Source organism: Pithys albifrons, chromosome 2 (assembly GCF_047495875.1).
Source record: "Pithys albifrons albifrons isolate INPA30051 chromosome 2, PitAlb_v1, whole genome shotgun sequence".
NCBI lineage: Eukaryota > Metazoa > Chordata > Aves > Passeriformes > Thamnophilidae > Pithys > Pithys albifrons.
In genome coordinates, this window is record NC_092459.1 from 86,606,007 (window position 1) to 86,620,495 (window position 14,489).

General features: G+C 40.8%; 1 protein-coding gene across 1 annotated transcript in view; it reads right to left on the reverse strand.

Annotated features, from left to right (window-relative positions):
* Positions 1-1,824: 1,824 nt before the first annotated feature.
* The window catches only part of KCNK17 (potassium two pore domain channel subfamily K member 17), a 29,218-nt gene continuing 16,553 nt past the window's right edge, over positions 1,825-14,489 (reverse strand). Inside the window, exons 3-5 of the mRNA XM_071576787.1 lie at positions 9,461-9,627; positions 8,192-8,360; positions 1,825-5,026 (exon numbers count right to left, since the gene is read on the reverse strand). Of these exons, the coding sequence (XP_071432888.1) occupies positions 4,731-5,026; positions 8,192-8,360; positions 9,461-9,627 (632 nt within the window). The 3' untranslated portion in view covers positions 1,825-4,730. The remainder of the gene's footprint in view (positions 5,027-8,191; positions 8,361-9,460; positions 9,628-14,489) is intronic.

Consider the following 14,489-nt stretch of genomic DNA (forward strand, 5'->3'; position numbering starts at 1 on the left):
TAAGGGCATAGATATTATTCCATTGTAATCACCTAACTTTCTGAGAAACCTTTGAATCTTTGCCCAGAACCACACAGCGTGACACTTGCCCGGATGCTCAGACTCAACTCCACTTCAACTGTAAGTTTCCATACACTTATCTGTGACATTGGAAAAAATAAAAAAAAGAAGAAACCTTCTAAACCCAAGAAGGTGCTCAAAGGCAATCACAAAACCAATCTGTTCAGATGTTCCCTAATCCACAGCTAGGACTGCTGGAGGGGGAGATACTATCAAGCACATGTTCACTAAGCCATAGCATAACAGCACTGAAAAAGACTATTTATTTATTGCATCCACCTCTTCCATCAGCTGGAATAGTTATTGACATAGATGGCAGGCTCACATTATAGGGCCTAATTACATTAAAATTTTGCCCTGATTCAATTAGTAAGTAGCAACCTGTACCAATATAAGCCTCTCAATTAGAAAATGTAAACCAAAATGAGGTTTTCCTTACCTGAGGTGTGTCAGAAAAGAAGAACTGAATCCTTCTTCTGGAACTTGTAGGCAGATAAATAACATATCAACCTGAAAATCTGTGCATTATTGTAGATTTTTGGAATGGCATCTGGAGGATACACTCTCCCCCCCCAGATAATTGTATTTGCTCTGTAACAACCTTCAGCATTTCTGATTGTGAGATAAAAATAATTAGTGCTCACAAATTGTGGGAAGGTCTATCTGGCCTGCTGACAGCGCAATCTGAATGTTGGTGGAGATAGTCTGGAGAGAGTGGAAGGCTGTGTACTGTGGACTGTGAGAAGGATGGTTTGACCTTGAAATGCAGACTCATGAAATGTTGAGGTTGGGAGTGATCTCTGGACATCATCTGGTCAAACTCCCCTGCTCAGGCATGGTCACCTAGAGAGGGCCTTTGAATATCTCCTAGGATGGAGACTCTACCACCTCTCCGGGCAATATGTGCCAGTGTTTGGCTCATAGTGAAAAAGTGTCTCCTGGTGTTTCAGTTTGTGCCCACTGCCCCTTGTCCTGTCACAGGGCACTGCTGAAAAAGAGCCTGGCTCCATCCTCTTCACACCATACCTGTAGGTATTTATATACAATGACAAGATCCCCCTGAACCTTCTCTAGACTAAACAGTCTCAGCTCCAAACTGAGTTGTAAGATAAGAGCTCAGCAGTCAACCACGGCAATAAAAATGACAACCTGGATTTTTTTATGAGCCACAGACCATCATGGAAAAAGGGCTTTTTTGTTCTAGTCTAGGGACTTCAAAATACTGTAGTCAACTAGACAAAAAGTGTGCAGTTCTGAGCAATCTGTACTATGTTGCTGTAACATCCTGTTACGTACTTCTGGATACATCTCTCCCCAAGGGGTAAACGTCTCTTTTGGACTAGCTGGAAGAGCCAGCATAAGAAACACTGAGGCTGAGCCAGGACTTGTCCTTGGAGTAGGGGAGATAGAAGGGGCCTATTTTCTTGCTTCAAGGGATTGATTTCCTGGGAAACTGTATAAAGGTCAGAAGCACATTATGCTCTATGTGATTGTGAAAAAGACTCTGGAGATTGATGTTAATAAATATTTACAACTACCATTACTAACCAAACCTGTTTCCAACCCCTGCTCCTCCCAAGGAAGAAAACCGGATAATAAGAAAAAACTGACTTGTGAAGAATAGTAACAGTGAAAGTTTAACTTGAACTCAGTAATGAAAACTGCATATTTATCAGAACAGGAAGAGACATTAAATAAGAAATAAATCAAGGAGCATCAGTAATTTTCCAATGCAGATTACAGAAGACTGCAAGTCAGCTGTGATAAGAATGATAAGAGCATCATGCTTTTGTTTTCTTTATTTTACACTCGAGAAGATAACCTTTCATATCTTGGTATAATAGACACATTGATGATGTTTTTTTGGGATGTTTCAAAACTCCACTTTCTTCTCATCCCTCTGAGAATAAACTCATCCATGCCATTTAACCACAACACAGCTTTATAAAGAACAGAAGGACCAGAGGCACAGCACCTCGTTGGGACTCAGATACAATCCTATCTATTGTCCATATCAAAAGCTAGCTGAGGAACTGTCGAAAAAAGGATCTTCGTAAGTGACACCACGCTAATTCAGCGTCAGAGAACCCAGGCAGAAATGGTATTTGACTCACTTATTTTCTCTTTTTTAAGGTGATTGAAGACCTAAGCAAGCAACTTGCAGTTCTGGAGGTACACGTGGCTTGCAGGCAGCTCAGATGTGCCTCCCGTACTGTATCAGACAGTGCACAGCAGGATTGTGCTGGTGGTGAGCTGCTGGGTGACACAAGAGCAGGGCTGCAGAAGGAAGTGAATCATAAAATATTGCTGGGGCACATAATGAGGCATCTTGAGACCCAGACACATGCTTAGGTCTGTGGCTGAATTCCACCATAGAGTGGAAACAACTGAGATCTATGAAGAATTTATTGGTTTTTTTTCTTTTCCCAGAACTACTCCTTTTACTCTCAGAAGTGTGTATTAGCTGCTGAAAGGCATGCAACTGTTTGCACATCAGTGAAACCAGCATGCTCAAACTTCTAAGGCGCTTTTGAAAACCCTATCCACAAACTAAAAATACACAGGAATATGAATTGAATAAGATTGCTATAATAGACAAAATTTAAAAGAAGAAACTCTTCTCAAGATAGGCTTTCTCATCAAAAAGTAGAGTTGAGAGAAATCCCCCCAGTCTCTGACATTTCAAGTTGAAGTTGAAGTAGATTTAGCACTGTCACTCCCATTCTTCAGCAGTAGAAATTCCGACTATCTTCTGGACATCCAGGTTTTACAATATGGTTACATTTACTAAGTTTTACATGTGAAAGAGGTGCACAGGATATGGATAAAAGGGTATAATGTTTTATGCTGTGGAATTATGATTTACTTATGTTTAAAGAAATACATTTTGGTCTTTGTGTAGGCCAGCCCATTATGAATGTAAGTAAATCCTACACTATGTATCCATCAGTGAAAATAAGCAAGAAGAAACACAGAAGAAACAAAACAGTTCATGATACAGGCTGTCAAAGAAATTCCTCAATGTTCAAAAATTGGAAATGTATTTATTTTGCATTTGTATAATCTGAAATGTCCACTGCCTCCCTTCTTATCTTTGCTGCCCATTCAAACAGTATTTGAGAGAATCTTTACTACTATGTAATTAGGAAAAGGTTGACAGCTGATTTCTTTCCTACATTTTCTCCTGTAAACAATTCCACCACATATCAACAGTCAGACTGGCCTATATGGGGAAATACTTTTTTCACAATATATGTTTCAGAATTGTGTTCCTGAAGACTGCAAACTTTTCACTTGCTACATTTCTGTGAATATAGCCATGGATATTTCTAATTCCTGAGTCCCATACTCCAAAAGACTGTGTTTTCAGTCTTTTCCATCTTTTCTCTATCATTCATGTAGAATATTAGTTCAGTGTAAAAGTTGAAGGCTCACCCATATTCTTCATTCTGTTTTGTTGCTATAGTCAAGTTTTCAAAGTTTATGCTCTAGGATGCAAGTAGCACAACAGGAATAAGAAAATGAGAAGACTAGATGTGGGAATGAAATGACAGCATGAATTAGACTCTGTTATGCTTTTATCCATGGCATAATATATCAAAAGATTTTTGAGAATGTAATGGAATTAAAAAACAAAAACAGTTCTATTTCATGACAGACACAAAGGCCAAATAAGCAGGTCTGGTATTCCACAGATCAGACAGTTGTGACTATATTAAAGATGTTAGACAGAACTGGTACACTATTCATTTACGATATGAGAAGTTCATCAAAATAGCATATCTTGGTCACTGTTGAAGATACTTCAGTCTGTTTCTAGATGAAAGCAACCTTTGTTGACATTGGCCACAGGATAATTTGGAAAAGCTGACAATGAAAACTGACTCTAATCCTTCTTTTTTGACTTCCAACATGTGGAATAATAAAAAATTATCTAAATGAACTGTCACATTTAGCTGATGACATTTGGTCTACATAATACTTTACAAAAGATGAACCTATGCAAGTTCTGAGGTAAGGAATAGCCAACCTAGTATCTTTTTAATGTTAGTGGACCTCTGATGTAGAATCTGCTTTTAAAAAAATTGAATGATCTGTTTCTTTGAGACACCTCAACAAGCTGTGTCTCATTGCCATCCACATACTAATGATCAGAGAGAAAAAGTTGTTACCATCTTTCACAAGCACAAATATATAGATGATGGTGCTCATTTGCTGTGATTGACAGCTTTAATTAGTTCTTTAAGTCTTTTCGCAACATGCTGTTTGTTTCCTTCATTAAATGGCACTTGCTCTTCTAGCTGTGGCATTTGCAAAATGCCACAGACTGGCAGACACAGCAACTAGAGGCTACAAGAACTTTGCGTGCAAAGAAAAGGACAACAGCTGATGTTGCAAATGGATGTCAAAGGTTACCTCATATATTGAGGTGGGAGGGTAGGTAGTATCTCCATAAATCTACTTTTGGCAAAGAGTCCGATTCGTAATTCTTGATGGTGCTGGAAATGAAACATTCTGTTGTCATTGCTCAATGCAGAGTAGAAGCACTTCAAGCTCAGTAGGCAAGCTTGCATCCCATGTGAAGGTCAGGGCAGCCCCACTCCCTCATTTCTAAATGGTGCATCTTTGGTGCACTACAACCTACAGGACACCAAGGGTATATTTCTTCCCTAGAGGGCTTCTGTGGGAGCTGTGTAGGTGTGAGATTCACATGGTCCTTTTGTTTTTGTGTCTTTGTCATTGCAGATCTCCACATTGTGAAGCCCTGTCATACTACTTTTGTTACCATCCATTAAGTCTTCTGCCATCTCTGTGCTCTTCTTACTGCATTGACAGAAGTCACTGGAACTCTCTAGAAGGTTGATGCAAAATTTGATAACCAGTGCTAGCCAGGCCATTCCAAAGAGGATCCACAGGGAGATTACATTCTTGTACCACCTCGGATAGGTGCGATCTGGGTTCATCCCTAGAACAAAAGCACCCAAAGCATTTCTAGATTGGATCAAGAATGCCTCAAAGGAGACAACAAATGTAAAAGCAAAGACAGTTGAAATATCTTTTAATATTAGTGATTTCTATACAAAACACAAGTATGCCATCTAATTAGCATGTGAACAGAAGTTATAAGCAGGTATGTTTCATGACATGTCACCAACAGCCTTGTATTTTCTAAGAATTGCAAAGATTACCCATAAGAAAGAAAATGAAATCCCAAATGACTTCTATGTCAAAGTGCAATTATTCATATTTAAGCACACAGTTTCATTTCTTTATTTATCGCTCAGCATAACGATACTATATTAGCATGTAACAGGGGGGCTCTGCAGGCAGAGACGTAAGTGGGTTTTGTGTATCAGTGTATGCTAAACCAGATATAAGCATGTGAGAGTCTCAGAGTGGGAGGAAAGAGGCCTGAGCAGTCCTAAAACCTCCAAAACCAACCAAACCTTGGAATACAGTTTGAAATTATGCTACCTCTATCTGGTTGCTCACCTAGGTACTTTGCAATCCCATTGGAACAAAGCTGTGTTTCTGGTTGTTTTCACAGTGTTTAATGCAAAGAGACTTGTATAGGATAAGTTAACATCTGTAGGAATAATAATACAGAAAAAGCCCTATGAAGTCACTGAACTGTATCTGCAAAGCAGTCCAGGGTACACTTACAGACACAGGTAAGGTACAGGTTACAAATCACTGGCAGTGAAGCCACTGCATGGGCTTTTTCCTCCACTGCTTCTCATATGGCATTATTTAGTTTCCTTACCTTACAAAGGTTTGTGACTTTATAACTGGACACCTACAGTGCAGCAGATACTATGGAACACCTGATAATTTTAGGACAGAATGTGAGGAGTTAACACATACAAGGTAGTACCTCTATGAATCCCCATACCACATTCTAGTGAGAAGCACTCATAGGGCTGGGTTAAAACAGGACATCCATCAAAACAGGTGCTTAGGTTTTTGTCATCTGTGACAGGTTGTGTGCAAGAATACTGTCCTAGGAGCTCCCAAATCTTGGTCTTTGGACTGTCTATGAGATTGTGATAAGTAGAAACTGGTCAGTGGGGTCACATTAAACAGCAATAAAAGGGCTTAATGTGTGTGTAAATTAGCAAATTTCAGGGCCCTTAAGAGAAGCTACATCAATATTACTAAATAAAACAGGCTAGGGATCACTCTATGACTTAAAATCCAAGTGCCATAGCCTGGCTTATATTTCCCTCAAAACAGAGCAGCTGTGTTCAGAGTGAACACTGGACATCACTCCTGTCATATGATACATCTCCAGAATTTCCTTGGCCCAGAACAGTACCAGAAGCACATCTAGTCTGACCCCCTTACTAAAGCAGGTTCACCTAGAGCACGTTGCATAGGATTGTGTCCAGGCAGGTTTTGAATATCTTCGGAGGAGACTCCACAACCTCTCTGGGCAGTCTGTGCCAGTGCTCTGTCACCCTCAAAATAAAGGTTTTCCTCACACTCAGATGAACCTTCCTGTGTTTCAGTTTGTGCCCATTATTCCTTGACCTGTCTCTGCACATTACTGAAACAAGTTTTATCCCATCCTCTTGACACATACCCTCAAGATATTTGTATGATAAGATCTCTCAGTTCTCTTCTCCAGGCTAAACAGCCCCAGCTCCCTCAGCCTTTTCTTTTAAGAGAAATGCTGCAGTCCCTTCCTCATCTTTGCAGCCTTCCACTGGACCCACTGCAGGAGCTCTAAATCTCTCTTGTACTGAGGAGCTCAGAACTGGACAGAGCACTCCAATGTGATCTCAGTGGAGCTGAGCAGAGGGGCAGGATCACTTCCCTCAACCTACTGGCAATGCTATTCCTGATGCACCCCAGGATAACATTGGTATTCTTGACCACAAGGGCACACTGCTGGCTCATGGACAGCTTATTGACCACCAGGACTCCCAGGCCCTTTTCTATAGAGCTGCTTTCCAGTACGACAGCTATTCCTCCCAGTTTCTTATCACATTAGTGGGGAAACAGTGTGATGGTCACTTGAACCTCATTTTTAAGTTGAGACATAAACCACATGCATCGGAGTGTAGGGCCAGAATTGCTTGGCCACTACATACCACAGGACAATGACGCATTCTGTTATTCCCACACAGAACTAGCATATCTATGGCAGTATTCCAGTTACAAAGGTACAGGTGAAGGTACACCTGGAAGAAGGATGTATACCAAATTCATTACAAGAAACTGAAAGAAGTAAAGCTACTGCTGCACAGAGTTCAGCATCATCTGTAAAATTAGTGCAGAAAAATGCTGAACTGACCTAACTTTTGTTAAACTTCATTTGGCTCCCCTTACTCACGCTAACTTGATTGCAGCTTATTTATGTGTGCCTACACAAGCTCTTATCATAACTTTGATGCATTATAGATAAGTCCTTAAGTAACAGCCACAAAGTTGTCTAAGCATCAATCAAGCACTACGAAGAAAAGAAAATAGAGAATTCTATAATAAGAGGTTTTAGTCTTTCTGTTTCAAGGGATTCAAGGGTAGACGTGTTTCTATAATCAATTTGTTTTTAATGAGAAAGTCTTTATCAAAAAGGTGTGTCCTGTGTTTCAGCAAATGCAACAGGCGTGGATCCAATCCCATTTCCTCTGGCAAAGGGTTTTGGCATCCAGAACTAGGCTGTGCCTGGTGCCTGGCAGTCTACACCTAAGTGACTTAAGCTGCCTTTTAGAAGAGTTGTCTAGGGTTTTGACAGAAGAAATGGTCACTGTTAATGGTGATGCAGAGTAGCATCTGCTTAAAACTAATCACTGCTGATGCTCTGAAGTGCAGTAAGTGTGCCATCAGCCACTGCTTTGATTAAAAACACAGCACTCCAGCTTGGTGGTGTAGCCATTCAGGGGACAGGCCACTTCAATGCTGGAAGACAACTCATTGACTGGGAAACAATTCCTTTGTTCTTCCACAGGTGGCATTGCTATCACAGAAATCACATCTTCCCCAAACTGTCAAATGTCTACCACAACATATTTTATCATCAGGTCTGTGGATTGCCAGTGGTGTCAAACTGCCAAGTGGGGAGCTTCATATGCCATGCATTTGGCTTTGCTCTGTAGTAGGTGAAAGCAATGAAATGTGAACTACTCACCAATCACATAATCTCCAAACCCTATAGTGCTGAGGGTAATGAAGGAATAGTAGAAGCCCTCTTCATAAGACCAGCCTTCTTGGTCAGAGAATAACAAGGGAGGTAGCAGGAGGAACAACAGCAAGCCAGTTACCAGTGCACAGGTCTTCATCAGGAGGGAAGCTTTATTCTAGTAAAACAGGGAGGAAAAAAAAACAGCTTATGAAGGACTCCACAAAAACTTACAAACATTTATTACATTCCATTATAATAAATGGTGTGGATCTCTCAGTGTGCTGGTTTACGTGGGATAGTTATTGTCTTCATAGCAGCTAGAAGGCCATGCTTTAGATTTGTGCTGAAAACAGTATTGCTAATACAGACATGTTTTCATTAGTGTTGAGTGGTGCTTGCAGTGTCAAGGCCTCTTCTGCTTCGCATCTCACCCCACTAGTGAACAGGATAGGGGGTGCACAGGAAAATGGGAGAGGATAAAGCCAGGACAGCTGATCCCAACTGACCAAAGGGATATTCCATTCTATATGGTGTCATGCTCAGCACAGAGAGATGGGGGAAGAAAGAAGAGGGCGATGTTCAGAGTCATGGTATTTGTCTTCCCAAGTAAGCGTTACACATGACGGAGCCCTGCTTTCCTGGGGATGGTTGAACGCCTGTCAGTTGATGGAAAGGGGTGAACCAATTCCTTGTTTTGTTTTGCTTTGCTTGCATGAACAGCTTTTGCTTTACATATTAAACTGTCTTTATTTCAAACCAAGAGTTTTTTCAGTTTTACTCTTCTGATTTTCTTCCCCATCCCACTGGGAAGGAGTGAGCAAGCAGCTGCATGGAGCTCAGCTGCTGGCTGGGGTTAAACTTTGACATCCAATCAACACAAACTGGACATCATCTTCATGAGTCCTAAATTCATGCCAGTTTAAAGCCTATTCTACAAATGTTCCCATATAACTTACACATGCAATTCTAACTATGACTGATGATAAACACACCAGACAATCTAGGACTGTACATGGCTCTCAGGCTTTAGCATTTCTGTTGCTGTAGAGGAAGTCATTCATCACAGAATTTCCCTCAATTAATAAACAACCTTATCTGACACCTCATAGGGCTGTCATAAACTAAATTTATTTGCTTCCAGTTATTCCTGAATATTATTGCCTTTTTGGCCAAATAGGCAGGCAGGCTGTCCTTGTTAGTCAGAGGATCTCACATACCAGAACAATCTCCTCTTGTCTCTTCTTTCCTTGAGCTATACCCGTCCACATTGCTTACCTGCCAGTGAAACACCTCCTCTAGGCGATGGGCACAATGCTGAACTCCAAGCAGCATCAGCTGCCCAATTTCATTCAGGAGTATCAGGTTCAAGGGGATTCCAAAAAGTGCAAACACAATGCAGAAGATTCGACCAACCGCAGTGCTGGGGCTCAGGTTCCCATAGCCTAAGCAGGGAAGGGATGAGGCATTAAATCTAAAATATTCTCTGATTGCCCTCATCCCCCAGAGGGGTGAACCTCTATCGTCTACAGAAGTTAGGCATGAAGGTCATTGCTCCAAAAGGACCTTTTTTTATAAATAACTGTAAGTTACATCTATTGTTTGCCATATTCTATTGTGGGCTGGAAAATAACATTTCTTTCCCTGCCAATTTTGTTTAGTTCCTTTTCCATTTACCAGTGAATTTCCTCTCCCTTACCCACTCTCCTGGCTGGGATCTGACGTAAATGCAAACCTTTCATTTAGCTCAATTTCTGTAAGCATTGTTGGCATGGGGTTTGCTGGTAAATTATCTGACATGGCTGTCAGGTGGTCTCTGAATCACAACAATAGTGTTTTAATTATAACAACCACCCGTTTCTACCTTTGTCCCACAGTACTAGTGAACTTAACACTGTCTCCTTGCTTACACTCCTCATTTGTGCCACAAGTACCAAATACACCTTAAGTTGTCGAAATGATTGTCTAGAGTTGATAAACTTGGAGAAATCATATTTAACCTGCATAAAACAGTTCAATTTCAGACTTTAAAAAACCCCCAAGCAATTAACTTGTAAAATTCCATCTTTTTCTTCTAATCACATGAACTGGTCTAACAAAAGGTCCTGCCTTGCAAGCACAGCCTTGCTTGTATCCTCAGACCATTATGCCTTCAAATCACTGCTGCAATATTTGTCTTTGTTCCCCACACCTTTTTTTTAAATGTCCTGTAAATTTTCAGACTTAAACTTCTTTAGTTTCAAGTGTTTCATGCCACAGGAAAGTCACAGGATGCTTTCTAAGACAGGGGAGGAAATAGCACACCACAAGCACTTCAACAGTGATTTAGCCAGCCAGAGACCTGTGGCCTTGACTACGTTTCAAAATCACCTCCGCTCATTAGACCATAGGCAAGATTATCTTTTCACCTCAAATAGTGCTATCCCCTCCCGGCGACACCCAATGTCAGCACAAGGCAAGCACAGATGCCTTACTACCTGCTTTAAGTGGTGTAGCCCCAGGGCAAGTGCGCAGTGCCCAGGAGGGAGAGGTTCCAGGGCTGGGCTCTGTACCCCAGATAAGTGAGAGTGCAAACATCTGCGGTTAACCAGACAGAGTCCTGTGCCTTCACTACCCTCTGTCACATGCCAGCTGCAATAAGCCACTGACCAACAATGTAGAAATGTGTGCAACTTTGAGCTGGAGATATCTACATGTCCTGCTCCAAATTCTGTGCTAATAAAAATCTCTCACCATGGGCTGCTCTGCAGTTAATTGTGCATGTGCACCAGCAAACTACACCCAGAAAAAGTCTGGGGACAAACTATTTCTAAGTATGAACCCCCACAAAATTCAAAGCCTTACAATATGGAGGACATTCCCTCCAATAATTTTAGACTTGAATGATCTGTGAGCCTCTGAGTTTAATGTATATGATAACACATAACATACCTCCAATGCAGCCCCAGCAGCCTGTCCCTGAGAGGCGGTAGAGGATCCCACAGAAAGAATGGGATGCTGTTATGTAACTAGAGATTGTTTTGAAATACAGTCAAACAAAGGGGCTAAATTAGGATTTCATTCCAGTTCTTTGCTTGTGAGCAGCTTTGTAATGTTTACACATTTTTGCCTACATGTAAGCGCTAATTTCTGCCAGCTTCACCATTTCTACACTAACAGGTGCAGTAAATGAGACATGCAGGCAACATCTGGTAGACAATCCCATCCAAGTGAATTAACGGGTTATGTGCCTGGTGTGATACATTTCACACTGGCTATGACACATTTCAGTGGATTAGTTACAGCTTTTCCCTTTATGGAATTAGGGCGTTTTAGTGCACTGATCTGGCCCTAAGAGAAACTGCTGAGGGGGGTGGGGGGTGCATTTACTGTAAGACTGAGTCTTAACATAAGTCACATACACTTACGGCCAGGCATTCCCAAGGTGGTTTCCCCTATCCCCTTTCCCCTTCTTTTCCATCTATATCAAATTTAAAGACCACGTATTGTCTTGGGCAGTCTTTTTACTACAGGTTTCCAAGTTATTCAGTCGCTGGAGAAAAGCATCAGATAAGAGAAGAAAGGCCCATGATCTCAGGTCACTGTGTGAGGCACAGCAGCATCCAGAATTTTGGGGATGTCACATAGTCTTGACTGAAGAGTTTTGAAGGTTAAGCTGTACATTACAATTAATTTAGAGTGGCAAATTCAATAATGTAAGAAGGTCCAATGCATACAGTAAGCCCAGCACTCCAAACATCAGATCTGCTTTGCATTTGATTTCTCTGGTTCCCTTTTCCCTTGGGCTCAGCAACTCAAGACAATTTTCTGAAACTTGATGAGCAGTTGCTTTACATATGTCAAAAAGCTGCATCCCATTAGCTTTTTATACAGGATACATAGTTTAATCAAATAGCACAGGAGACTTCAGATTCTGCAAAATGGCCAGAAATGTCCTCCTCAATGATGACATCCACTTGCCTTTGCACTAGACAAATAGATGACAACCTAGTTGTATATAAACCTCAGTTGTTATAAAACTCAAGCAGAAATAGGTAAATAGGACATACCCTCTTCAGTAAATAGAATGAGTGTAATCTGTGTCTTATACCATTGCTGGCTATACATCTGAAGATCTGAACCAAACTCAGAGACTAAAACTACACTGGCAGTTGTGACAGATCCCTCAGGAGCCGGCTGCTGGGATGTCACCAGGTACATACTTGATCCAAGAGACACTGATAGTCACTAAAAACTGCATAGACATAAAAACTTGTTTTCACTGAAGCAGCTGGATTAAGTACGTGTATAGTACCACCCATTTTGAAATAAAATGCAAAGTAAGTTAAGCTTCTTTAGAAGAAGCAAAATAAGGGTGGTTTTATATCTAAATGTTCATATCCATGTGCTTTAACTCATGTGCTTTTCTAATGCATATTAAGTAATTCAGGATTTTTTTTCCCTGCTTTCCCATTACATTCCCTTATATATGGGTTCAGAAGCTCTGTGGACTTGTTAAGAAGATGAGATTTATTAGTAAAAGATCTTTTCATTCACAAGACAATATCCTACTTGCAGTAGGATATTCAGTTCAACTGAGGTAACTGCAACTTCCTGCTACCCACAATGAGAGGTTTATTTGGCTCCTGTTCTCACTGCCCAGATGTAAAATAATAGTTCCAGCAAAAAGTGTTTAGAACAAAAAATAAGTGCCTTTCATGGGCTGAAAAACATCTGCAAGTCAACAAAAAAATTTCATCTCTGGGAAAAAAAAAACCCCAAACAAATATGAAGTTAGATTAAAAAAAAACAAACTTAGAGGAAAAGTTGCTTCTCTAACTTGTAACTTTAGCAGGGATTTTAACATTCAAACACATTTTTGGGGAGATTTGGTATATACTTTTTCTCCTACCTGAGACCATACAAGCCATCACTTCCTACAGGAATGACCTAATCTCAAATTTACAGATTGCTCTTGCTGACAGTAGTTTGCTCTGAACACCTAGACACTCATCTAAGCCTAGGGGTCAGATGTCTCAAGTAACACATGAGTGTCTGACCCACAGGGCCACTGGACAGTCCAGTGAGGGATAGAATTACTTTATTTTGCATTAGGCATTTAACTACTCAAATAAAAATGCGTCAGTTGGCATTTGGGGTGATCTCCAGTGAGCCACAGTGCTCTTCTCCCAGGCACTAGAGGAAGGTTTCTCTTGTGGTCCTTAAAAGTAATCTGAATGCTTTAATCTAGAATAAATGAAAGGGTTTGTTCATGAAAATTTCAAATATTTCATTGAGAAAAATAAAAATAAGCAATTTCCCTTTAGATGAAAAAGATGTCTTTGTATAATTCAAAGTGGAAAAATACACACACCAACCTACTGATCACTCACACAGCCACGTATGTTTGTCTGACTCCTGAAAATGTGAGCTGGAAGGTATGCCTGATAAAGCCCCCATTAGCCTGGTCTGACCTCATAGCTGACTGCTTTAAGCAGATAGTCACACCAGAAACCTTCTGAAGTACCAGAAAGCCTGAATTACCTTATGATCCTACAAGCACCAGGATTTTCCAGAGGTCATTTGGTACCAGCTACACTCAACTGAAGATCAGCAAGTAAGGGGTTCCCACTCTCTCATACTTTGACTGTCTCCATGAGAGTAACTACATAAAACAAATTAACATGCTTGGCTTCTCTAGCTTCTGGTGAGATTTCACATTATACCCACCAAGTCTGTTCTAAATTCAGATAGTCAGCCAGATACAGCCACTGAGCCCAGGACACCTGGCATGGGAAGTCATTTATTTTCAATTCATCCATCCATATAGGATGACCTTGCTAAGGCCTCCCAGTTGTGGTAGAGACAGAAATGGGACATGGAAGCCCCAAGCAGCCACAGTGCTTGCATTGGCTTCTCAGTTTTATGATTAGAACAAACCAAAAATTTAAAGAATTTGATTTTAAAAGCTATTGGTGGCAGAATCTCAGGAACTGTGTCTCACATGGCAAAGCTCACTGGGACCCTGGCAAGTTGAACCAGGGCATGTGTGGGAGCTGCCCATCACTATTCATTTTAACTGGTGCTGTTTTGAAGTAGACAGCAATAACTAAGGCTGCTAGGCTGAAAAACATATTTGAACAAAGTTATAACATGAAATTCCAGGGAACAGCAAAATTTGATTGCATACTCCTTCAGTGAATGAAAGGCCAGAAAGTGCTTTTTTACTGCAGTCTTCTTTTATTTGTAATGAATTTATTTGTGTATACACTGGAAGCTGTGCAGTGGACTTAGTCTCAGCTGGAGAAATGGCATGCAGTCGCAAAAG